We start from the raw sequence: 25,869 nt of genomic DNA on the forward strand, positions 1-25,869 counted from the left end.
TGGGCTGAATCGGGCATATCGTTGTCAAAATCGGTCATTGGTTATGGTTCCATGGTGTCATGGTTAGAACTCTAGCGTGAGTTCAAACGTCAAGTATAGTCCATAATCAAATACAGTCTACATCCACACAGCAAACATTTCAAATGGAAATGTGAATTATAACCAGTATATTATGGTGGTGTGCTTTTACCTCCATCCATCCATCCATCCATTTTCTGATCCGCTTTATCCTCACAAGATTCGCAGGGGTGCTTTTACCTTTCAAACTGAATTTTAGTTCATCCAGCTTTCGTGTTTCTTTCAGGAAGAGGGCACAAGTGGACACACAGGACAAACCTCATGGTTTCCATGGTGTGATGGGCAGCACTCTGGGCTTTGGATCCAGTGATCTGAGATCAACTCTCAGTGGAACCTTGAATTATTCTACTTGAAGACCCTGGAACAGCCTCTCTTTTCTATTGCAAAGTGTGTGTCATAGTTTGTCCAGTTACTTTTAACTGGGAGAAATGACCTCCTGGTAAAAAAAAGATTGAGCACTATTAAATCTGTCTGGCAACAAGTGGTCAGGCAAGCTGAACCACTCAGAAAGAAAATCAGCCTGGCATGTAACCAACCTGAATATTTGCTGCCTCCATGTTTTACATGTAATAAGGACAAGTGCTAGTAAAATTCAATTCAGCTTTATTTACTTGATTTCACATTAAAAACGCAACAGACGCACATGTTTTGGCAATGATGAGAAATGATGTTGGTACTAGTTTTCATTTTATAGTATTGAGCATGCATTATATATATAGAGTACCGGTACATCCATATGACATTTTAAAAACATATTTATTTGTGTGTGGCAATATTACACTATCCCACATGAAATGATTTCACTTTTTTCCCCACTAGTGTCCAGTAGCATTAATACACAATTAAAATTACAATGGACCCCGGGATACTCAGTTTGGCATACACAGATTCACCTATTCACAGTTTTTTTTGTTTTTTTTTTGAGGGAGGGTGGGGCAAATCTAAATTTTAATGATAAACACATTGGCAGTATATACCAGCTGATGTTAAGAAGTTTTGGTGTTAAAAAAATGCAATGTAGTTGGATGCAATTATAATGTCCGTCAATCATACATGGATTTTCAAGATTAGCGAGGCGTCTTGTCAGTCGTGCGAACTATGTGTTAATGATTTAGCTTTGTATGAAAAAGTGTGCATGGCATAGCACCTAATCAGATAGGAGTGCCTGGAGTGTTTTTACTGCACATTGTAATAGTTTGTCAGTGGTGTTTCAGGTCAGCCATGGCAGTCAGTGCAGCATTCCAGCCAGGAGACCCCATCACACCTCCACCTAAAAAAAAAATTATGTTGCGTGAATATTTTGGGAATCTGACAGCAGTCACTTGAGTGTTCTAAGCAAACCTGGATGACTGCCACTGCCACAAAGATACAGGCCTTTAATTGGTGTACGGTAGTCTGAGAGAGAGGGCAATGGTCGTGCTAGGTACAGCTGGTCTAGTGACATTGATCCATGAAAGATATTCTGTCAAGCAGAGATGAGATTTTCTGTGCTTTTGGCATAAAATCAACAGTATCCACTTTGTGAGTACAGTAAAGGAGCAAATATGCTGACTCGATGCAGAGTCGAATGACATTTAACTACATTGGCGTGTTTGAACAGTTGCCCGTGTCAAACAAATCACAAGTGTTTACCCCTCCGGTGAGCCCAAAAATACGCTCCAGGTCAGGCGGGGTTAGGATGTCCCTGCCCACCACAGACTGTTTAAATCCAGGGGCGTATTTCTCCACCCAGTCAAATACTGAATGAAACAAACATAGATGCATTTTAATAACTTAATAAGATTAGACTAAAACAGGTTCCAGTTCAAATAATATTACTATGAGTGACAGGAAGAATACCTCTGTAGGGCGCATTCGAAAATGACAGTGGTTACAGTGGCAGACTGAATTACAACTAATGGAGCCAACCCTCTAATTAATCTGTCACTCACAAACTTCATACATATAACAAACAAATTCATTTTACTCCCTTTTTCCAAAATAAACCTCAAACTAATGACTGATTTGAATAATTTCATCAAACCTAGGCAGTTAAGTGAGGACAATTTGAGGAAATTGAGTGACATATATACTGTATATGACAGACACTACTTTGATTTGTGTGGTGAATTTTTTGCCAGTACTTCGAACCATTATCTGCAAAGGCCTCTCTGTCCTTTTCAGTCCACTCTCTGTCCTCGATGTGGAAGGGGGTGAACTGTGTGAACATTGACACCACATGACTGCCAGGGGGCGCCAATGTGGGGTCCAATACAGACGGGATGGTCATCTCGATCATAGGCCTAAGGACAAAACACAAGAAAAACTGATTTGACTGCTTGGCATGTGTCATTTCAGGGTATTGGTGAAATAATGAGACAGGTTGCCTTGTTGAGGGACGTCCATTCATGGCTTCCGTATAAGCCGCCTCCAGTATGTCGACACTCTCACAGTTGATGTGAATGGAGCACTGATGGTGAGGTCCTGGTTTATTGTCTGGTGTGGGAGCTGCCAGAAAATTTGGCAGCTTGTCCACTGCCACTATTAATAAAAAGGTAGAAGAGGGTTGTGGGGGTGAAAAAAAGAAAAGGGAAAAGTCACTCTTAAAACCGTGTGGAGCCAGCAAGGGCTGACATGGCATGGAATGAAGCCTCTGTTGAATTAGCAAGCAATGTGACATTGCCTTCATTTGTCTGTTTCAATAATTGAAAACTCAATATTTGGACAAGAGCGATACATTATTAAAATGTTATTTTAATTTACAGTCGATTTGACAGTTGCATTTTAAAAGACGCAAATATTATTTACCATTGATCTTGGTGACAGGTGAGGTATAATCGATCTGATCGACAGCTTTCAAGAACTCTGCAGAGAGGGCACCCTATAAAAATGTTTAAAAAAAACAGGAAATTGAAAAAAAACCCATCTTGTGCAGACATTATTATTGCTAATTTTTAATATTTTTTTTTTCAACCTGTGGCATGAGGTTCTTGAACGTGACATAAGGGGTCGCATTTGAAAGTACAATTCTACTGTGAATCTCTGTGCCATCCTTCAGCACAACTCCCCTCGCAGCACCATCCGAGTCAACAAGAACATGTTCTACATCCTGCAAGAAAAGATCACAGTTGGAGATAATTATGCAGTCGTGACACATTGGCCTGAGTGGCGAATGCCTTTGTGTCATTAAAGGTTACCTTTTGGGTGAATATGTCTGCGCCATAAGATCGGGCGGCGTTGGCTAAAGCCTTAGACACGCCTCCCATGCCGCCTTCAACGTAACCCCAGGCACCTTTCGCCTTCTCCAACTCTCCCATCACGTGATGTAAGAGCACATACCTACAACATGTACGTGTAAAATTCCTTTCAGAGTGGCTCGATTGGATCATACACTGTTTATAAGAAGAGCCAAAGGAAACCCAAACAAGTAAAATAGGACCCTCTTGCCATTCCTTAATCGACCACACTTGTCCTCATCTCCAAACTCTCCAACTTTTGGGGCGTGTCCATTTCGTTAATACAGTATGTTGTCTCACCCACTGCCAGGATTGCTGGGACTGGTCATGGCTCCAATCACACCATCCGTAGCCAGAGTAGCTTTCAGGGGCTCCGACTCAAACCATCGATTAAGGATCTACCACGAGAAAACATGAGCTGCGTTATGACGCCACCTACAGGCAGCAGTAAATACTCAGATCAATAAATCATGACAAACCTTACTGATTGGCGCTGTTATGATTTCGTAGAACTCTGGAATGTTTCGACCTAATTTCAACCCTAGAATAGTTTAAAACACACACACGCACACAAACACACACAAAACGGTGACTCATTTTTGTGACATCTATGTTTAAAAGGATTTCCAAGGGATGCCACACACCACATTTGACAACAGGCTTCAGTGTTTTAGCAGCAGCGAGTCTCCTCTTCAATGAGCCAGTTGTGACACCCGGAATGTCAACAGGAGGGGCATCCAGAAGTGGGTGGATAGCGCCTGCTAGCTTCTCAAGGTGCAAAACAAAGTCTGAAAAAGCCTGGTTGCAAAGAAGTTTCAAGCTGATTCATATGCAGTAGGGCATGGAAATAAAACAAAGCATGCATTCGTCATAATGCTTGAATCACCTTTGCATCTTTCTGGGAAAATTTGCCAATCTCCTTCTGGTTCTCAGCAAGATCCGAGCCCAGTGTAAGTGATCTTGGTGGGCCACCTCTTAACCCTTCCTCCAACATGGGGGTGAAAGCATTTGGATCTCTCATATACACTTTCAGCCCATGTTTCTGAGAATCCAAGACACACCGGGTCGTTCAATAAAATACAGTATCGCTCGATTTCTTAAGGCCGCGTTGTTTACCTTCAGCTCCAAGTCTGCATAAATGTGCGGCCGTAATAAACTCAGCAGATAGGAGCACCTGGAGAAGTGGAAACCTGCAATGCACAAAAGTGGTATTTCACGCAGCCCAAACGTATGCTTACTGGACACTACACAATCCAGAATGCAGCCGAGGATCCTCTGTACAGATGACGGAGGCGTCTTACCGGGAAAGATCTCTTCTGTCACTGCTGCACCTCCCAGCACGTGTCTGCGCTCCAGCACTGCTGTCTGTAAACCTCCCTTTTGAAGGTAGGCAGCCTTACGTGTAGAGACACACACACACACACACACACACACACACACACACACACGCACGCACGCACATGAACACACACATGCACACAAATACTGTAGTACCTTTGACCCTGAATCACAAGGGCCACAACAGTGTTATGGGGAAAATGTGAACTCACTGACACCAGTCCATTGTGTCCTGTGACATAAAGAAAAAAAAGGAAGAACAGAATTAAGTTAGCATATACCATCGCGAGTGTATAAAATTAAGCTCCACGAGTTGTTTTCCAATCCATTTCAATTCAGCCCAAAATTAAAGTGGCCCACACTAGTGAAGTTGGAGCTTAACTTTGCACAGCGTTCACACATTCATACATTAAACAAAGAGCTTGTTTTCCACAAGACAAGGTTGAAAAAGAAATGACTAATCGTGCATTGCATTTGCTGTAGATTTGTATAAAAACGTTGCATTAAATGTTGCAAAGCCCAACAAAACCAAAATTCCTCAGACCTCACCTCCACCAATGACCAGGGCATCATAGTGTGATTTGAATCCGGTATGTGTGTAGGCTTTGCATTTCACCACAGAGCCCACCACGGTTGCGAATCTCCGTCCACGACGAGCCCACGTTGAGGTAGCAGCCATTGCGAGGGTCGAGAATCCCAAGTCCCGCCCACTAAAAAAAGAGTACGTACTGTACACAAAACGAGCCACATTGGACACGGTTCAAAAATTCCCCATTCTACTCGTTATCAAGTGACACATCATTAAGTTTATTTTTATCCCTAGACTAAACCACCATGTAGAAATCAATGCTGAATATTGTGTTAGAATATTAATAATCAAAACAAAGTTTAGTGTGTGCGACTGTGCGCGTGTGTGTGTGCGTGTGCGCGCACGCGCGTGTCGCGTGCGTTGCTTGTTGTTGTCCACTTTGACCACTTGAGGACGCAGTTGTTCCATGCAGGGAGTCAAAACATCACCAAAGTTGAATTGAAACCGTTGCTGAAATATGCTTGACCAGGGATTGTGGGAAAATATGACACCCTCTATAGACTGTAGATATACATTCATTCATTCATTCATTCATTCATTCATTTCCGAACCGTATTGTCCTCACTAGGGTCGCGGGGGGGGGCTGGAGCCTATCGCAGCTATCTTCGGGCAGTAGCCAGGGGACACGCTGAACTGGTTGCCAGCCAATAGCAGGGCACACAGAAACGAACAACCATTCGCGCTCAAACTCGTACCTCGGGACACACCCTGAACTGGTTGCCAGCCAATAGCAGGGCACACAGAAACGAACAACCATTCGCGCTCAAACTCGTACCTCGGGACAATTTGGACTGTTCAATCAGCCTGCCATGCGTGTTTTTGGAATGTGGGAGGAAACCGGAGTACCCGGAGAAAACCCATGCAGGCTCAGGGAGAACATGCAAATTACACACAGGAAGGCCGGAGCTGGAATTGAACCCAGTACCTCTGCACTGTGAGGTCCACGCGCTAACCACTTGACTACCGGGCCGCCTGTAAATATACACCACTGCAAAAATTGATGCAATTTGCCATGTAATTATAGTAAATTACTTTCATGAGGAAGGGCAGAGAGCAGGACATAGACGTGCACCGCATTGTGGGACAATGGATTAAACAAACTGTCACCAAGTACTGAAGTATTGAATACTGCAGGGAACATATTTGCAACATTCAAATTCATCTGAGTGACAGTGTAAGTGTTTTAGTGCCACTGTGTACTTCTGGTTCAAATGGCTTAGCGATCTAGTGATTTATTGGGTGACTGTGTTTTTATTTTAAAGGGATAGACATTGTTTGGAGGAAATGTCGTACCTTGTGAACTTGACAGCTTTCTCTTGCTTATTATACATATAGGCGAGATTAAATATTGATACAAATGTATCTCATACCATATGGCATCAATACACCCACATCAAATGTTGATAATGTCGCTGTCTCAATGTCAGCATTCTCATCCATGTACGGTCAATGCAGCACATAAAAATATGTTTTATTGTGTAGTGATTTTAGCATTTGGCTCAAAAGTCTGTTTCAACATGCGTTCCCTTCTTCATTTATAATATTCAAATAGATGTGGTGGATTGAAGATTTTTCTATATTGGTTATCCTACAATCAGCTTTACTATCATGAACACTGGCAAAATATCATAATGATATGAGCACATTACCGTATGATTCTCAGTTATATGAGGCTCAATAATACAGATAACTTTGGGGCATTTTCCCTTGAGTTTTGTCTTCATTAAGTGAAAAGCAAGCTCATTCGGATTCAGGGCAGAAGATTGACTTGGCCATTGCATAGATTTGCACTTCTCGGCTTAAAACAAAACATTGGATGTTTTCGCAGTCGGATATGGATCATTGTCCATATGTAATATGAAGCGCCTTCCCATGAATTCTGAAACATTCTGCTGATTATGAGCAGATTTTTGCCTAAAACAATTCAGAACTCCTCCCACTGCTTTTGTCGGCAGTCAGATCATCAATAAATACGATACAATCATATCAATGCATAGACAGAAGATGCGTTGCCACAAACATTCAGAGGTAACAGCGCGATTATTGAGAGCAGCGTACATAATGCTGGAATATACGACGCTTGTTCATGGTACTGAAAGAGAAGGTTTGTATTTTGGACTTCTCTTGTGCTGTACTTGACCTGGTTAATTGTCATGAGAGTGATGAGAGGAGCTCTTTAGACATTACTCCTGCTGAAGATTGGCCTGGGTGAAAAGCCATAGATCATCATCATCATTATCATCAGTCCACAGGGAGAAGATCACAAGGGTATGAGGAAGGAATAGTTTTACTTGAGACCCTAACAACAGCACATTACCATGTAATCTATTCCTCATAATGGGGAATTCTGGATTGTATTTTGCTTACATAAGTGTAAAATAATTCTTCTTGGTTGCTTAGATGGTGCATTCTGTTGACTGAGGGAGTAAAATGAGGTCTTGGGGGCGTTCTAGGATTTCTCCCCCGAGCCACCACCCTTCTCCCTTGGCGTATTAGGGCAGGCAAGTGAAATTATCCTGACAGGTTGAACGCTTTGGTTTTCTTTTAAGGAACGTCTGCGGACGTCCGTAATAAGATCACAAGCGGGAGTTTTTGTTCTTGTAAGCAGAAATTAACACTTCATTCCCCTTTGTCGGCAGAAATTCAACACTCCAGGCTGCTCAGGCTCTCTAAGGCATTAAGAAAGAAAATTAAATTATGTTATTATTACAGTACCACAACAAAACACAAAAGCATTCCTTGCCGGGGAGGAAGAAGAACTTCTTTCCCTCCAGGCTGAGAAACAGATGGCCTGCAGTCAATGGACTGACATCTTGAAGTATTCTTAATTATATCATAGAGTTATATGAAGCCGTAATCATTCAAATCAGCAACAGACTACTCTAATAATGAAAGAGCACTTTATTTCACAGAAAAAAATAAATGAAATACACTTCATTATATCATCACTTTCTCAAAATAATGACCTAAGACAGTCATTGTTAGACACAAACAAATTCACCCAAATTCATATGTAAACTCCACACAGGAAAGTCAGAAACTGAATTCAAATCCCTTGCCATGTATATATCATTTTAAAAGAAGAGCACTTTTCTTCGCTGATTAGCCCAAGGATTCTACTGCTTCATGATAAGAAATGTCGCACCATTTCAAGTCACATTTAAATTACCACCAGTGATTTTGTCCATCTTCAAAGCCCTCCTCAAAACTCACTTGTATTCTTTGGCGTTCGACTCAGCATGACTTAGATTTGTTCTTGATTTTACTGTTTGGTGCTTTCTACCGCCTTTATTACCGATTTGTCTTACTGTTTATTGTGCATGTTAAATCGCTCCATGTACAGCACTTTGTATGCGGAGATGGCTCTTTGAAAGTGCACTATAAATACTGTTGACTTGACTTGCGTTTCCCTGTAAATGACTGAAGCAAAATAATGGGAAGCAGGTTGAACAAACAAGCATCCTGCCAAAACTTTGAACAAGCAGAATACTGAAGTGAAAACAAGGAAGGGCAACAAACTAAATAAACACTGAACTTGAATCACATGGTCTATGCTGACAGCTTGACAAAGACCAGCCTGGGTGACTATAAACTAACAAAGGACATAAATACATATAAATATCGTATCTTCATGTAATTGCATTGGTGGAGCTCACATTTAAATAAGAACTTCTAAGGCATAGGTGTCAAACTCAGGTCCTGGAGGGCCACTGTCCTGCATGTTTTCCAAGTCTCCCTGTTGCAACACACCTGATTCAAATGAACAGGTTCAATGTCAGGCTTCGGCAGCGCTTGCTGATGATCTGATCATTTGAATCAGGTGTGTTGCAACAGAGAGACTTGGAAAACATGCAGGACAGCGGCCCTCCAGGACCTGAGTTTGATACCTATGTTCTAAGGGTCTGTCTTCCAGACTGACTGTTTTTAAGCACACAAACGCTCCCAACTGATGATCTGACAATTACGTCACATCGACTGCAAAAAACATTGTATGATGGTTCATTACCTTTTAACATTTTTTCAGCATACCAATATAACAAAACGACATGTAAAGTAGATAAACGCATGGGTAGAAACGCACAGACCAATGACAAACAAGTCAAAACAGACGTTCACAAACCGTTCCTTAACCTGGGGGCCTTGCGGTGAACATTTTGAATGATGGGTCTTTCAGCCAATAGCGCGCGGAGGTCATGCCTCTCGAAGCCAATCATCCTCAACCTTCGGGCTGTGGCGTGTTTCCGTGTGCTTTCGTCCTTCCGCGGCCTTGCTTGGCTGCGGCTGGGAAGCAACGACGCGGGTGGGAATGCTGTAGCGGTGCAAGGAGCTGCTGAACCCACCTAAGGGAATGCAAAACTTCGGAGCCGAGTTCTACATTTTAAGACATTTGTGCGTACCCGAACAGCCCTCTTCCTCCAGTCGCTCGGTTTCTCATGGAAGCGGATGGATTTGTAAGGAGGCGTCGGATGACAGCGGAGTCTGCAGGCAACGATCCCGGGGTTGCTGGCGCATCAGCCGGGGCAGAAGTTCGATGGCTGGGGGGCAGGTTCTTGGGAGTATCGGAAAGTATCGTGGGTAGCCTGTCGCCGAGGATTGGAGGCGAGACGGAACTACAGACTGTTGACTTCACCCGCAATGCACAGGATCAAAGAGATGACACTGAACCAGACTACGAGGGCTTGCCACAGGGAGCCTCAACGAGCACGCACATGTTGGCCGGAGCCGTGGCCGGGATCATGGAGCACTGCCTCATGTTCCCCGTCGATTGTGTCAAGGTAGCCAAGCTCGGTGGCAGATAACCAGTTACACAATGTAATCTATTTCTGCGGAATGCATGTTGATCGAATTCCGTTGCCGTTAGCATAGCTCGTTAGCCTCCTATGCTAACCCAAACCCTCGTCAGATCTGAGCACAAGGTCAGCGGTTAGCTTCTCCTAGGTAACGCATGCTAATCTGAACCAGTTACCCAACGTTAGCTCGTTAGGTACCTTTTCATATTAGCCAGCTTTTGAACACAGTCCCCCATTAGGCGTCTCATTTGCTCGAAATTCAATTTAAAAACCTCGATTAGCCTGTTTCGTAACCAATGTTTAGGCGTTTATTTGGAGGGAAACGGAATTTTGAAAAAGTTGCTTAACACGAGTCAACAGTTGGTTTGCCAGCGATGCCTGAGCCACAGAGCTACCAATCAATCAACCAGCTTTATTTGCACACTACGTCCAAGGAATAGACGAATAGGATAGACAATGTAAACAAATCAACATGTAGATACACAGAAGCATAAGTAAAAATTTAGATACTATCAATATCATTCAAAAGTTACGTATCATCAAGGCGAGTGAAATATTTTTTAACAATGGTTCCGGGTTCATTGGTATAAGATAAGATAAGATAAGATATCCTTTATTCGTCCCACACTGGGGAAATTTACAGCCTCCAGCAGCAGGAATGTATGTAGAAAGAAGAAAGGAGAAAGAGAAAAAAAACACATTCTATTCTAAGTTCATCTCTTGAATACGAGGTCAGTGGTTATAATTGTTATTTATCATCTTATACATTAAGTGGCAACAGTTTGGCAAGTACTGAATTATTACATTTTGATCATTTATCCAGTAGATAAAACACAAATATTAAATTTCTTAGAACAGCCTGTAACATTTCACTTGTACTCGTCACACACTCAAGATAAATGAGTGTTAAACTCTGTCAACCAACACAGCAGGGTTATAGGGCAGTCTTTTATTCCCATTTGCACACTGAGGACACTTTTGCAATCGCAGTGTTTGTTATATTGGTGGGGGAGTCCAGACCTTTTGACCTCAAGGTCTGTCAGTTGCTCTTGATCATTGCATTGGAGAGATGACACAAAATAAGCTTTGGACATCCAGCTGCCTGTGTCATACTGAAAAGCAGCTCACACACCCACCCTTCATTCACGTCTTGAACACCTGTAGTCTTCTGTAGTCAGCCTGCGCAGACTGAGTCGGCGCTCATGTTTATTGTTGTCCTTTTTGAGGTGCTACCTAGCTAGATTCCGACAGAAAGATAGATCTATTGATCATCTATCTATCTGTCTGTTTGTCTGTGTATCTGTCATATCGTTTTTAGACATGACCAGTATTTGTCATAATGAGTGAAAGGTAAAAGAGGAGTTTGATTCTCCTCAACCCCTCTCACAATACAGTGTCACATTTATTCAGTTAACACATTCATCATTTTTCATTTGATTCATATTCCTGACTTAGACGGAACCAGGTACTTGCAGTAAATGTTGAACCTTTTTTGAAATTTTGTGAACACCTTGTGTTTTTTGGAACCTCGCCATATATTGCTCGAAATCAGGCTCCTCCCTTGACAATTCCTGAATATTTAATTAACTTGCCTTTAAAAACTCGTTTGTTATTGTCACACTCAGCATTAATCTACATTGTAAAGTGTCATCCTGCTTTGCCGTCGGTATACGCTAAAGTAGCCGTGAACTGATAATTACAGAGAAAAATTGTATGGAAAACATTACCCAGGCCATAAATATAAAATAATCAAATTAAACATGAAGTCTGGTGGTAATCGAGCATGCCTTCCTATGACACATGACAGGGATCACCAGCATGGCGCCCACGGGCGCCAGTTAGCCCCTAATGGACCACATGAGTAGCTTGTGAGCCTGTTGTACAAATGGTGGCCCAACAATAGATGGGACATTGTGATTTTCTAGGAAGTGAGCGTAGAGATAGAATTAAACCGCTTCTTATTGATATTTTATAACATGTTAAATCATTGTGAGAAATTGGGAAAACGATTAGTGTCTTGTCATGGAGTAATATAATTAATAAGATGATTCAAGGTAAATTGAGCAAAATTGTGAGTTTAGAAGTGCGTTATCCCTTTGCATTAATCAGTGCCCAAGTAGCTCTCAGTTTTAAAAAGGTCATTGACCCCTGATATTCTTAAACAAACAAGTTCATTGCTCGCCATTTGGGATCCACTGTAAACCGAGAACACGCCACACGTCTCACTCACTGTGCCAATGTGTGCAGCGTTGCCTAGCTCGGTTAGCCCTGCATTCTTGATGACACAAGGTCTCACGAGGCCGTGTTTATTCTTTGCCCAAGCCCCCTGCATGTGTACACAGACCAGAGGTCAGTTAGAAGATTGTCCGTTCAGCCGGAACGCTGCCGTTAGGGGGATTATGTCACTGCTCGTTTCCCATTTGCAACTTTTATATTTTATACTCGGGAGTGCATGATTGACTCGGTCGTAGATTAATTTATCGCTGTTTACATTTGCGGACACAAAGAAAGTTGCGATCTCGGGTCAATGGGAACACAGGCAGGATATACTCTGTGTCCTTGTGACCTCGGATCTTGTAACTTCGCGCTTCCTTCTATTCACTAATGCATGTATACCGACACGCTCCACACGCCCTATTCCAACCATTATTTGCTCACGAGGCTCTTTCATTGCTTTGCAATTGTTGACTTTGCCCCATTTTGATTCCTCGCCAGACAAGAATGCAGAGCCTCCAGCCTGACCCGGCCGCCCGTTACCGGAACGTGATGGATGCCCTCCGCCGTATCGTGGCAACGGAGGGAGCGTGGCGGCCAATGAGAGGCCTGAACGTAACCGCCATCGGGGCGGGGCCTGCCCATGCCCTGTACTTTGCCAGCTATGAGAAACTCAAAAAGACTCTGAGTGATGTGATCCACCCCGGCGCTAACAGCCATTTGGCTAATGGTACCAAAAACTTAACGATTTTACAAATGGGCCGTGTTATATGCTGATACATAACTATACTGATGTTTTATACCCAAGTCCCTTTGCGATCTAGGCTCAATAGTACATGCAATAACACGCTAGCATCTGATTGGACAAAACATTTTCATTGCAACAGTTGTCAGTCGCTAAATTCCAGCTAGATTTGACTCAATTCCCGTGCGTGGCGATCCTTATACTGAATGCTATTGTTACTTTTTCTATGTGTTCCCTATTGTCTCTCTCCCCTCTTTCCAGAGTATTGGGAGGCTGGGTAAGTCCTCTTTCTCCCCTCCAAATAACTCCTCACTTCTATTTTTTTCCTTCGAATGTATCAATGAACACTGTTGTCCACTAGATGTCACTCATGACCAGACAACTTGCTGAGTCATGCAAAACAATGCTGTTTGTTAATTAGCGAAGGTTCCCGATTGATATTTTCGAATTTCCTTCCAGCAGCCAGTCAGCCTTGTGAATGCTCCCCAGTTAGTTGAGATCATTTTAATGTCTGAGTCGTGTTAATTGCAGGAGCAGCCGGATGTGTGGCCACGCTGCTTCACGATGCAGCCATGAACCCATCAGAAGGTACAGGACTATTTTTTTTTTGGTGTGTTTTGTTTTTTAAACTTTCATGTCATTCTTCTATGAGCAAAACCTCAAAATTCTGTGATATCATTTGATGATTTATCACATAAAGGAACAGTTGTTGGCGTGGGATCAATTGTTAAAAATGCTGATAAAGATTTGTTTGTTTTAAAAAAAATGTACCGGTAATCAGCGAAAGAGGGCCTTGAAAGGATAATCAGATATTAAATTGCAATTTGATTTGTTCTTCAAAATTCTTCAGCCCTATTAAGATCCCAAATAGTGTGTGTTAAATTGCGTGTTCCCTCACTCTTTAACAGATCCGTTGCACTGTTTGCAACATGTGAAAGTAGTGGAGACTACTGTGAATAAAAGAGTGTTTTACATTTTCATTAGCGCCGATTAGTTTTCGCCATGGAAAATTTGGGAGCGCTCCAATACTCCAAAATTTTTGAAGTGAGGGAATTAGAAGCGCTTGTGGAAGAAAAACAAACATTCTTGAGATCACATGCCGAAACTAGTGACTTTTCTGGAGGTTATTGACTTCTCTCTTCTTTTTTTTTGCCCCGCCCCCCTCCCGGTCTTCAACCGTCTCCCGCAACCCTCTGCACCCCCGGACATCCTTGTGGTCCTCCCTAGTTGTGAAGCAGCGCATGCAGATGTATAACTCACCATACCGCGGCGCGTTGGACTGTATACGTGCTGTGTGGCAGAAGGAAGGCCCCCGCGCATTCTACCGCAGCTACACCACGCAGCTGACTATGAACGTCCCCTTCCAAGCGCTCCACTTCATGACTTACGAATACCTGCAGGAGCTGCTCAACCCCCACAGACAATACAACCCCTCATCCCACATGCTGTCCGGGGCTCTGGCCGGGGCCCTGGCCGCCGCTGCCACCACACCGCTGGACGTGTGCAAGACCCTCCTCAACACTCAAGAGTCGCTCGCCCTCAGCTCCCTCTCGGCCAACCAAGGAGCCCACAGACAGATCACGGGTCTGGCCCATGCCTTCCGGACGGTTTACAGGCTGGGCGGCCTGCGGGGCTACTTCAAGGGAGTGCAGGCGAGAGTCATCTACCAGATGCCCTCCACGGCCATCAGCTGGTCTGTGTACGAGTTCTTCAAGTACGGACTCACCAAGCACCAGCATGACAAGAGGCGAGCGCAGCAGATGGAGGCGGAGTTGTAGAAGGCGCGAGGTGAAAGCCAGCTTATAACGCACAGCACCTGAAATCACCCCAAGATCCATCTCCACTGTCCCATTGGCCAGACAGGCCTTTCTGGAAAGAGCTTTTAAAATGCCGTTTGCTGATTACGCACATTATGATTTATGTTGCTTGGTGAAAGAAATGTCACAGTATTTGAATCGTTCAAGTAGAGGCCACAAGTTGTCACCAGAGGAGGGCAGTAGTGTTATTTTAATAACCTTGTTATGGGATCAGCTTCTTTTTTTTTTAAACACATCCAATATTTCAAATTTGGTGTTCAGAGGATTTGCAGGCACATGAATGTGTACTGTAATTGATTCTTCAAATTTACAGTTCAAAATTATGGGGGAAACTGGAATCCTGCAAGCAGTCATTTAAATGATTATAACCAAATCTGCATTGAAATATTTTTGAGGAAATTAGATGGATTTGTGTCCCCCGCCTTTATTTGCCTGCCCTTTGTTTGTTTGTTTTTTTAATCCATAGCAAGACTTTGCATAAATCTCAAGCTTATATTTAATTTATTTTCAATTTCTCCCACATAAAAATGTGATCCATCGCCTATTGGCACAATTTGCTTTGTGGCGCTTCCATTGGCACCCCCTCGTATTTGTCAGCTATTCACCATTATTGCCTTGTCTCGTAGACGGCTGTTCTGAGACTGATCTTGGTTTCTGTCACTGCTACTACTGTGCGTGTTAAAGTCCTCTTCTTTGAAGGTACGGGTTACACGGAATTGAATAGGCCGCGCCCCAAAAACCAAGCTTCAGCTTAATAAGCAATGGTGGAAAATGTTGCTATCATACCCACGTTGAGTAAATGGAAGCTGTCATTCTAACTGATTCTGAATTGCACTCATCATGAAATAATAAATTGTGAGCTGTGGACAGTGCTCATAAATCATCCCAAATCATTTTGGTTGCTATTTTTTTTTTTAATGCTTTAGCTCTATGGTCAAACAAGGATGCATTGAAACTTTACAAGTGTGATATAGAAAGATTCCTGTGGGACATCAAAGTGATGTTTCATTTTAGTTTGACAGGTAAAGTTGTTTAGTCTTCCCTAGTGCAGGTGCACTTTCACCCAAAGACTGAAACTACACGTGCATAAAGAAAAAAAAACAATGAACAAGACAAAGCTGTGGAATTTGACAAATGGTGCATGATGAAGTATGTCTTCAGTACAAAGAAACGAAGCGAAACTCAGCAAGTACACAAATGTCGAGGGATGAAGGGAACTATGCAATCATACAAGACAGACTGGCTGACAGACTCAAATTGGCCATGGCAATTATTTTAGATTATCATAGAATATAAATTGTCAGGTATTAAGGAAAATACCAATTACTGTGTTGTCACGCTGGGTAAAAATATGGTGCTAGCTCATGTCATTGATCAAGTTGTCCTTTGTATGCCAGAGCGTCAACCAGACTTGGTTAGAAATGAATGCCGAGGCCTCTTTTGAGGCTGTTCAGCCAGAGCGATATTTCCTGAGGCTGAAGGCTGCTTTTAAGTCCTCAGTGTAGCTGGTATGTAATTATATTTACAGTGCAATACACAATTTAAGAAGATTTTGACAAATACCTTGTCAAATTTCCAATGCGGCCTGGTGTCTCATGTAATCTAAAGCCATGCTTTTTTTTTTTTTCATCGAAACGCACACACACACACACACATACACACACATTTATGTACTGTATCTTCATTGAAAAAGTCCCAAGTGTTGACAAAGGGCTGTCAGATGGACTTACACACACTCCCTTGTGGACGCTTGCGAGCCTGTGTTTTGGAAATTCAACCCTCCCCTCAAAATCCCTGAGAGCGAGCACCTGTGGATGTGTTCATATTTTCACTCACACACACACACGCTAAGGCAATTTTAGAATATGAATCTCTTCCTCTGTTTCGGTTCTTCCTTGACTGGCCTCCTTGACCTATACTGTGCCATATTATTTAAAAAAAAAAGTTATAACCAAAGGGTTCTCCAGTTTCATCAAAAGATTATCCCCCCCCCCCCATTTCACACATTTCTGTAATATTGGCCTCCAGGAGTGTGAACCCTTGGGAGCATGTGTAACATTGCACCAATGTTCTGGATGAAGGCAGGTGTCCACCACTTTCTCTCCCACTCACACCCATGCTTCTTTTCTCTTTGAAAATGTGCGCCAAGTCATTAAATCTTCATTGGAACACTTCGAGACTGGAATTTAAGATCCAGCTTGCAGCTCCTGTGTACGTCCACGCTCGTGTGCCAAGTGCAGTGTGTGTGCGTGTGTGTGCAACACAGGTGCAGTCAGGGACACTGAAGAGGAAACAGACCTCCGTGCCCTTTAGAACTTGATCTTGAAAAGGAAGCTGTCCTCCGTCAAATTAGCTGAGCTGCTGTGCCTTCCAGTTCTTGTCACTTCTAACTGCTCTGATGACACCTTTGCACCCTTATTGACTCCCATTTTGTCTCTATACCCTGAAAATTAAAAAAAAAAAAAAAAAGAAAGAAAAGCAGTTCATACATGTAACACAAAACTTTGCTAGGGACATTTTTTGTCAGGCATAGTCTTCCTTCAAACATTGAGACATTTTTTTCAGGTATTCAGCACAATTGCGTTTCAATGTCGAACTTCCGGGGTGGTTGTGATTCTGTTCTACTCAATCAGCAAAGAGAGTTAGGAAAACCGCTAAACCCACATCTGAAGCTCTGGTCGGAGCCCAAAAATGACAAAAATCCTCAGGCTCCATTTTTCAAGCACCGCTGTGTAGAGTGTAGACATGAGGGCCAGGAGAGTGGACAAAACTATCAATCAAAGGCCCGAAAGACCACAAATATGACATACATTCGCAAGTTTTGAGTGGCCTGTCTTTGCTGTCACGGGGTCTTTTCCCACTTAAAATGCTAAAACATTTCCAAATACCATCGCCCCAAGTTGGACCCAAGTATTAAAATCCCACTTATGTTGGAATCCATCTTCTGCTATTTGTTGTCCTCAAGTCAAATTTGGCTCCATGTGGGTTCAGGTCTTTCACAAATCCACAACAGGCTGCCAGGGGTCCAATTTTGGACACTTTTTCACGTCTGAAGTGGTTTGACGGGTGCTGCCTGATCCCTCTAACTTGGTAGGTACGCCCTGATACATTAAAAAAACAAAAGTGGTCAGATTAATGAATGGTCTTAAAATCAAATTAAGTCTAGGTTTATTTATTGCATTTATTTTTAGCAGAATCACATTTCCTGATGGGGTCCCTTTTACAACTAGGAGTCCCAGGCAACCTTCCAAACCTTTTTTTTTCATTGTTAGAGCAAAATGTGGCTTGTGGCTAGTCATGCCGTCACACCTTTTCAAAGATTTTTTTAAAAGGTCAATTCAATTGAGGCACAGAATGTGGGAGTACAGGACAGGAAATTGGGTCTGAATTGCCAGTTTATCAGTCAGTCCCTTCAAACGGGTGAACGTTTCATCCCCATTCAAACATTTCGATTGGTCATTTCTGCTTGCTTTGAAGAGTACTTTGGAGCTTTTGGAGACTTGTTGTCCCATTTGACCCCTCAGACAAACACAACCTAGACATCCGTGTGTTTACTTTTGTTCTGCCTTGGTGACTCTGAATTCTTTCAATCGGTTGAACAGCAAAAGCTGGAGATGCAGAAAGGTTGTTTCATGATATTCATCTGTTTGTTCATACAATTGTGATTTGTCTTGATGGCACAGACAAGAAAGAGTCTTGGTTATATCGCTTCAAATTGTGTGGAAAGGAGTCATCTGTTGGAGAAATAGGAGAGGCCGCAGCGATGGTTTGCTTGCCTTGTGATGGATGTGACGTCCCCATAGGGGCGGTAATATAGTTAAGTGTAGAGGTCTTGAGGTTTCACTGTAAATGTTTACATTCCCTAGTGTACTGATGTTATCTGCTAAATGTTTCTGGAACTAGCCTAAAGATTTTCCTGGGTGAAACTGTATTCACATGAGATTAAGTCAAACCAGCAGGATTCAACCACGAACCTCTGTTTATCCAGAGCCCCGCCTCCTATCTGCTGAGGACCAATTGGAACACCTGCAATCTGCAGTCGGAAACATCAAGTATTTGTTTCACACAAACCTTCTTTAAATGTTGCAGCCACATTAGCACGGGCATTTCATATAAATGCATTTTAAAAAATTATTTAAATATTTAGAGCACAGTGACCTGACCAAGTCGAAGCCATTGAACAGAAAATGTTCAAATTCAAGTTAGAAAATTTTGCATGTGGGTACAAGTAATACATACAATCTAATTATGCCACAGTAACTTCTGTGCAACGAGGGCAGAGTGGGATGTATAATATTGATGGTGATATATTTCAATACAATAATGAAGTACAATCCATACGTTCAGTGTGTAACACATCTGCATACCATGTATGCATAATAGTGATAATACACATTGAAGAAGAATAAAGATAATAAAATAGTTTCAAATATTGACCCGACCGGCAGATAAATATACAACATTTTTGATTACACGTACAAATATGCTAATAAATTTATGTACACACTGAGTGCAATTTTAGAAGTATAATATGGATGTACTGTGTAATAGTGTACCAACACAGTTACAACACAAATAAATATTTGGGTTTTCTTAACCTAAAATTGTGTTTGTGTACTTATTTCTAAGACTTAGAGCTTGTTCTGCTAACTTCATAAATTAAGTTTTGAAAACTAACATTTATAAGTAACATAGAAAAATTGAGTTGCTCTAACTGAAAACTTTTGAGTAACTATATCAAAAAATACAAGTTGGACTTAATCGAAACATTGAAGTTCAGAGAACTAGAACTTTTGAGTTCACCAACTCAAAACCTCATTTTTTTTAGTTCTGCTAACTAATTCGGGTTAACAGTGTAGCTACATGTAATATTGAAATATGAGTTTGTGCGTGTGTGTGTGTGTTATGCTGCAACTGTTTTACTAACATAAATAAGGGTAATAGTATCAAATACATACAGTATGGGATAAAAGGGGCATTCTTTCTTTTGTTAAAAGATGTGACATTTTGCACAGAGCTACTGACTAAATGGCCATCTCAGGACTTAATAAAATGACCCCTGATAGGTAAAAGCTCCCTCAGCCCTAATGAAGTGCTCCTGTGTGTGTGTGTGTTTTAAGTATTTGGAGCGGTTGCCATGGGAGCCTTTTGTCCGGAGGACGCCACCTCACTCCGATGAGCTCTGCTATCTTTGGAGGCATGCAGATAGCGATCGCTGCACTCTACCGTCGTCCGGCCTGCGTCCTCAGGCACCGCCGTCCTGTCGCCAGCTCTATTTACACTATAGCACCGCTGTGCACGGCGAACGCTGGGACCAGGGGGAAGTGAGTGTCCATCATGGAGACAAACGCTCTGTTTATGTTGTCATTCGCCTCCATTAGTGACAGCTTGCAAGGAGGAGGAGATCCACGTAATGGACTCTAATTAACACAACGCGCGTGGACGTCCCAATCAGCTATTGGAGGAGTATGTGGGTTAATACGCGGAACCATATGTTGAACCATCATTTTATTTCGATTTTCTTAATGCATCTTGTGAGGTTGTCTGGTTAATGTCCATCTGTGAATCCTGACCGGAAGTACATTCTCCAAGTTTCTGGTTCTCGTCTCAGCAAATACTCCTTGGAACGTTCTCACAGGAAAGACACTAATACTATTTAAAGGTTAGTGTCACTTAAAAAAAAAAAGATAGCTCAAGGCTTTTTTTTAAGTACACACGTGACTGTCGAAAGTCTTCGGACAACACGGGCACTAAAATTGCCGTTTTCATAGATCTCGCTTCAATTTTTTTTACATTGTTTTTTTCGTTAACTTAATTTAACTGACATTGGGTTATGGGTTTTACTCCATGCTACATAATTGAAATATGGCTAAATAAAAAAGTCACACTTGTATTGCCGCTGAATTTTCCTCGTATTGAAATTGAATGGGTTTGTGGGATGGTCAATATAGCATTTCTGAAAATTCACAAATAATGATGGCCCAAGGATTTTGCGTCTGAACTTTATTGCAAGCACCTGCACTAAAAATGTCGTCAAAATCATCCGGACACCTACAATCAGGCAGCCAGTCATGCAGCCAATAAGTGAAGAACGTAAGGAAAAAATAAAACGTTTTGAATAAGTAAATATAATAATAACACGTTTGTATTAGATGGTTAAATGATCATTATAAATACAATGCAAAATGAAAATTAAGCAAAAGGTTTTAGGTGTAGGCCTGGTTTGAATGTGCATTTCCCAGTGTGTGTGAGTGCCCAGCTTCAGAAAATATTTGTATGATTTTTTTCTTAATGAAAAGAAACGAGTAGGAGAAAGTCTAAGTTTCTTTTGCTGATATTTCATTGCGTTAAAGGTAAATTTGTGATTGATCAATAATGAAAATCTGTTCGCAAACGTTTGCTGCAATAAATAAAAAAATGCGTGTTGAGCATTTCCAATACACACTTACACACCTTCAAAACAAAATTCAGAAATGAATTCCACTGTCCTCATTTTATGATTTCATATATATCATTATCAGTTTATTGAACTATGTGGGCGTAAACAGCCATAAATACAACTGCTCCGTTAATTCACCGACAAAAAAATGTGTCACGTGCATGTTGTGAAGGATAAACAATGTTTAGCCTATATATCACAATAAAAAATAAAAATATCCAAAAGATGCTGCCTCAAGATCAACATCCTCTCTTGTGGCAATTCACTGCGTAAAGCGTTCAATTCGGACTTTAGCTGTACAGCAACTTCATAGACAACGTTCAGTAAAGGTTTTGTCCACACTGCATAAAAAGGCGACTGCATTTATTTCAGTCAAACCTTTACATTTCGGTTGCACTCCATTCAGAATACAGTCATCATTCCCAAAAGGTACTGTACATCCGAGCTGTGCGTCCAAAGGTGCATTACCACGCCCTGATCCCCTGCAGAGTTCCCTGGCACGGAGGGACCACCGCCCCCTGCGCGGACTGGGTCTGCGTCTGCGCGCCTAAAGGTCCCAAATTCATGTTCATGAAGGCGTTTGCGGCGCTGTTGGAGGCCGGTAGAGCAGGTAAACTACAAGAGTAAGTGTTGGTGTACACCGAGTTGTTGTAGCTGTAGGCCGGGTAGCCGTTGTAGCCGTACGCGCTCGGAGCTCCCACCGCTGAGTAGGAAGTGTTATAAGTAGGCGATCCAGTCAAACAAGGCCTGCCGTCCCGTACCAGCACCGGCACGGCCACCCTCCTTGGCGGCGGCGGAGGAGGCGGTGGTCCCGGCGGGTGATGATGGTGATGGTGGTGGTGATGTCCGGCCAACTCCAATGTCTTATCCTGCCGTTGTCTCTTGCATTTGTACCTGCGGTTCTGGAACCAGATCTTCACCTGCGTGGGCGTGAGCTTGAGCGAACCGGCCAGGTGCTCTCTCTCCGGGGCGGACAGGTAACGCTGCCGCTTGAAGCGGCGCTCCAGCTCGAACACTTGAGTCTGAGAGAAGAGCACCCGGGGCTTCCTTCTGGTCCGCTGCTGCTTGCCGGGCGGCTTGTCGGTCTCCTCGCCCCGCGACGCAACGCCGACCTCTGCGTGACGACACAAGAAAATTTGAAATCCAATTTTCCGCGACATTCATATGCAGTAAATGACTCCATCGATTTTCACACCGAGCATTAATTAAATGCAAAACATTGACATTAAAAATGTGACCTATCTATCTATCCATCTGTCTGTCTGTCTGTGCTTAAAATGTTTAGCATAAAAAATTGCAACATTTTTCTATTTTTACAGAATATTTAAGTATAAATTTAAAACTATAAAATTAGATTATTTCTCGCGAGATACATTCAGTAGAAAAAAAAATATGACAACTAAGAACATGTTTTTCGATCATCCAGCCATTTTCTAATCCGTTTATCCTCGCACGGGTCGCGGGCGTGCTGGAGCCTGTCCCAGCTCTTCAGGCAATTGGCGAGGGGGTGGGGGGGGCATACACGGGTTACCAGCCAATGGCAGGGCATATAGAGACGAACATCCATTCGAGCTCACGAACGCACCTCGGGACAATTTAGACTTTAGAGTGTGGGAGGAAACCGGAGTACCCGGAGAAAACCCACACAGGCCCGGGGAGAACATGCAATCTCCATACAGGTCGGAATCGAACCCTACATCTCTGCACTATGAGGCGGACGTGATAGCCAGTCGACCATCTCTCCACCCTATTCCCAATAATGATAAAAAACAAATATTAAAAATTTAAATATAATCACGACGCTTACATGACTGGAATGGTTCAGAATATTGATGTAAAAATCTAAATCTGATTGAAAACGTCATTTTTATGCCGCATGATGCGTATATTGTATTTATTTCATACAAAATTATGCAAATGTAAGCTTATATTTTTAGAAATTCGAAATGTTATTTAAAATGTCATTATTCTACGTGGGATGCTTTTATTGTACATTTCCTTGAGACGTACATTCGGACTTTTTAATATTAAATATTTCAAATTCAAATCATATTAAAACGTGATTATATTATATTTGACATAAAACTTGGGTCAAAAGAAAATACATTTTCATTTATACAATTATCACAACATGAAGTCGTTTCTTGTCAGGCATACTTATGTCAAACAAAACTTCAGATTCAGCACTTATATATGATGAAATCGCTCTCTCCTTGGCTGTCAGGTGAAAGTTTCGTACTAGTTGACTCCAATGTCCATGAATTTAAAACAAAATCTATGTGTAAATATTAAAGTGTTGAGTTGACAAATGTTACTCACGTGGTCACTTCATTATACTTAAATCATTTGGTGAGATATAACACAAAAGATGGTGCCCAGTTGTGAGGGTTTACTGTAAAATATATCTTCACTATCGCGGTTGTGGTTTGCAGTGGTGCCAGGGCGCAGGTGCTTCTCACGTTCCTTTCATAAACCCCGAAAATATGATCACGACGATCGAATAAACGTGCACGATTGTTCACCGTCTGATTGATTTCAAAGGCGAAATATTAGATACATTTTCTGTCATTATGATGCAGCGCAGATGCAAAAAAAGAGAGAAAAACAGGTTACCTGAATATACCTCTGTGAAAGTGTCAATCAATCGAGCTGTCAAAAGTGACTTTTTTTTAAACCCAATTCTTGTGTGAGCTCTCGTGCGTTTACCACAATTCAAGAATAAGGTCGCGTTATTTTTCCCCATCTGTGAACAGCACGTACATGTGTATTAGGTGTGTCACTCTTTGGATCATATTTGATTAACCACAGAGAAACAGAATTCGAGAATGTGCTTTGCCCGTTATGAAAAAAAAGTTGACACGAATGCTCACTAACGAATAGATTCAATAGTTGTATGGTTGCACTCACTGTCGTCTCGGTCTTCCTGCTCGGTCTCCAGTTCCAGGTCCACTGTGTGAATATGCGCCGGGTTCCCGAACATCTCCAACCCGGACTCCGCGTGCAGCCGATCGGGTCCGGCGAGCGCCCCGAGATACGACATTCTCTCGTCGCTCTCCGAACTGATTGGACTCGGGCTGTCCCTGCGGGCCAACATGCAGGAGGGCGGCGAGTGGGCTTGGAGAGTCCCGGTCTGCAGCGGGAGCGCGCCGGACAGACCCGAAAGGCACGAGATGAACTGAAATTCTTGCGATTGTTGTTGCAGCTCCAACTTCAAGATGTCCTTGACTGAAAAAGGCGTGCTGGAGGATGTTATAACCGGACTGGGAAGCATGGTGTCCACCGGTAGAAAAAAATATTTATGCGTCCAAATAGAAAGCTCCGTGCGTAAAGGTGTATTTTTGTCTTGTTTCAAAACAAGACGGTCTGTAGGGACATCCCTCTCCTTCGGCTGCACGTCGATGACTGCAGGGCGAGGTGGGAAAAGAGGTGGAGGGGGCGTCGATCCCGTTTGGTTGGCTCAACGTATAAGAGAGAAAGAGTTGGATGAGCCAAGATGCTGTCCTCAGCTTGAAGGGACTGATAGAGATCCAGCCCCTCTCTCTCTCTCTTGCGATCTTTTGTGATCACTAACCCCATTAGAAAAAAACCCTCCCGATTGAAAGTGATGCGATATACTATAAAACAGGGATTCGGAAATAATACATTTGCTCACCATGTGCCACGACCACGATCAGCATTTTAAATACAGTTGCTCTTGGCGTTGAAAAAAGCAGATCGTTCACTTCTTAAAAACTATATCTATTATTGTAAGGGCCTGTAATACCGTGAACAAAGGGGGGAAAACCCCCAACTGAACTTCAATAGTGATTGAGTTCAAATGGAACACTGTAAATTGTCCTAAAGGGCAAATGTTTGTCAATGTGTGCCCCGCGATTGGCTGGCAACCAGTTCAGGGTGTACCTGAACTGAGAAAACGCACCCACCTCGTTAATTATTTATCAAAAAAGTTGAAAAAGTATTTATCATGTGCTGAATGACAACCCCCTCCATCCAAATAGTCCCATTACCACTTTAGATTAGGCATATCTTTGTTTCCTGTCTTGGCTGTAATGGATAAGATAACAACTCGTAGACGGCATATGAAATACTCCAGAAAAGGATGTCCAAGAATAAATTTTAGACTTAAAACGTCTATTTACAACTTATCAATATTAACTTGAAATTTATTCTGCCTCAAGATGAAGACATTAACAATATTGAATTGAACTGATTTAGTATGAATGGGAAACTTTTTTTTCATCAGCATTTTAGTCCAATTTGGCACATGATGTTACATATTGTGATATATTAATATTAGTATTATTATTATGTGAGGATTTGTTTTTAATGTTAAAGTACGTGTTAAGGATTTTATTGAGTGCGCGGGGATTAAACGCTCTCCTTCAGATTCGGTACATTTCGAACATTAAAAAAAAGAGATTCTAAAATCAAATAATACGTCTATCGATTGCGTTTTGTCGACTCCATTTGAAAGTTAATTTAACTGCGATCCGAAGCACTTAAATAAACATCGGAACTGTATTGACGTGTCAAAAGGGGGGCGCGTGTTTGTTGAAAGGGGACACCTCTGTTCTTACCTGTCGACTGTGGCCCAAGTGCAGGCGCCAGGCTCCGAAAGCCCATTGGTCCTAAACCGTGTGGAAA

The 25,869-nt window shown here is 42.3% G+C and overlaps 3 protein-coding genes across 3 annotated transcripts; 1 reads left to right on the forward strand and 2 right to left on the reverse strand.

Moving 5' to 3' along the window:
- Positions 1-664: 664 nt before the first annotated feature.
- Positions 665-5,336, reverse strand: pyroxd2 (pyridine nucleotide-disulphide oxidoreductase domain 2). The gene is made up of 16 exons (XM_052079466.1): positions 5,181-5,336; positions 4,844-4,863; positions 4,595-4,688; positions 4,410-4,483; positions 4,180-4,335; positions 3,938-4,091; positions 3,773-3,834; positions 3,594-3,691; positions 3,255-3,396; positions 3,032-3,166; positions 2,866-2,938; positions 2,445-2,598; positions 2,209-2,360; positions 1,711-1,817; positions 1,420-1,540; positions 665-1,348 (listed from the first exon to the last, which is right to left on the reverse strand). The coding sequence occupies exons 1-16, from the start codon at positions 5,308-5,310 to the stop codon at positions 1,278-1,280; spliced, it is 1,743 nt and encodes a 580-aa protein (XP_051935426.1). The 5' UTR covers positions 5,311-5,336; the 3' UTR covers positions 665-1,277.
- Positions 5,337-9,461: 4,125 nt separating this feature from the next.
- On the forward strand, positions 9,462-15,679 carry slc25a28 (solute carrier family 25 member 28). Its single transcript, XM_052079402.1, has 4 exons — positions 9,462-9,995; positions 12,726-12,954; positions 13,501-13,557; positions 14,197-15,679. Exons 1-4 carry the CDS (start codon positions 9,654-9,656, stop codon positions 14,745-14,747), a joined length of 1,179 nt encoding a protein of 392 aa, XP_051935362.1. The 5' UTR covers positions 9,462-9,653; the 3' UTR covers positions 14,748-15,679.
- Positions 15,680-20,786: 5,107 nt separating this feature from the next.
- On the reverse strand, positions 20,787-24,769 carry nkx2.3 (NK2 homeobox 3). The gene is made up of 2 exons (XM_052079488.1): positions 24,133-24,769; positions 20,787-22,339 (listed from the first exon to the last, which is right to left on the reverse strand). Exons 1-2 carry the CDS (start codon positions 24,494-24,496, stop codon positions 21,690-21,692), a joined length of 1,014 nt encoding a protein of 337 aa, XP_051935448.1. The 5' UTR covers positions 24,497-24,769; the 3' UTR covers positions 20,787-21,689.
- Positions 24,770-25,869: the final 1,100 nt, after the last annotated feature.

The sequence above is a fragment of the Hippocampus zosterae genome, chromosome 11 (genome assembly GCF_025434085.1).
Source record: "Hippocampus zosterae strain Florida chromosome 11, ASM2543408v3, whole genome shotgun sequence".
Classification (NCBI taxonomy): domain Eukaryota; kingdom Metazoa; phylum Chordata; class Actinopteri; order Syngnathiformes; family Syngnathidae; genus Hippocampus; species Hippocampus zosterae.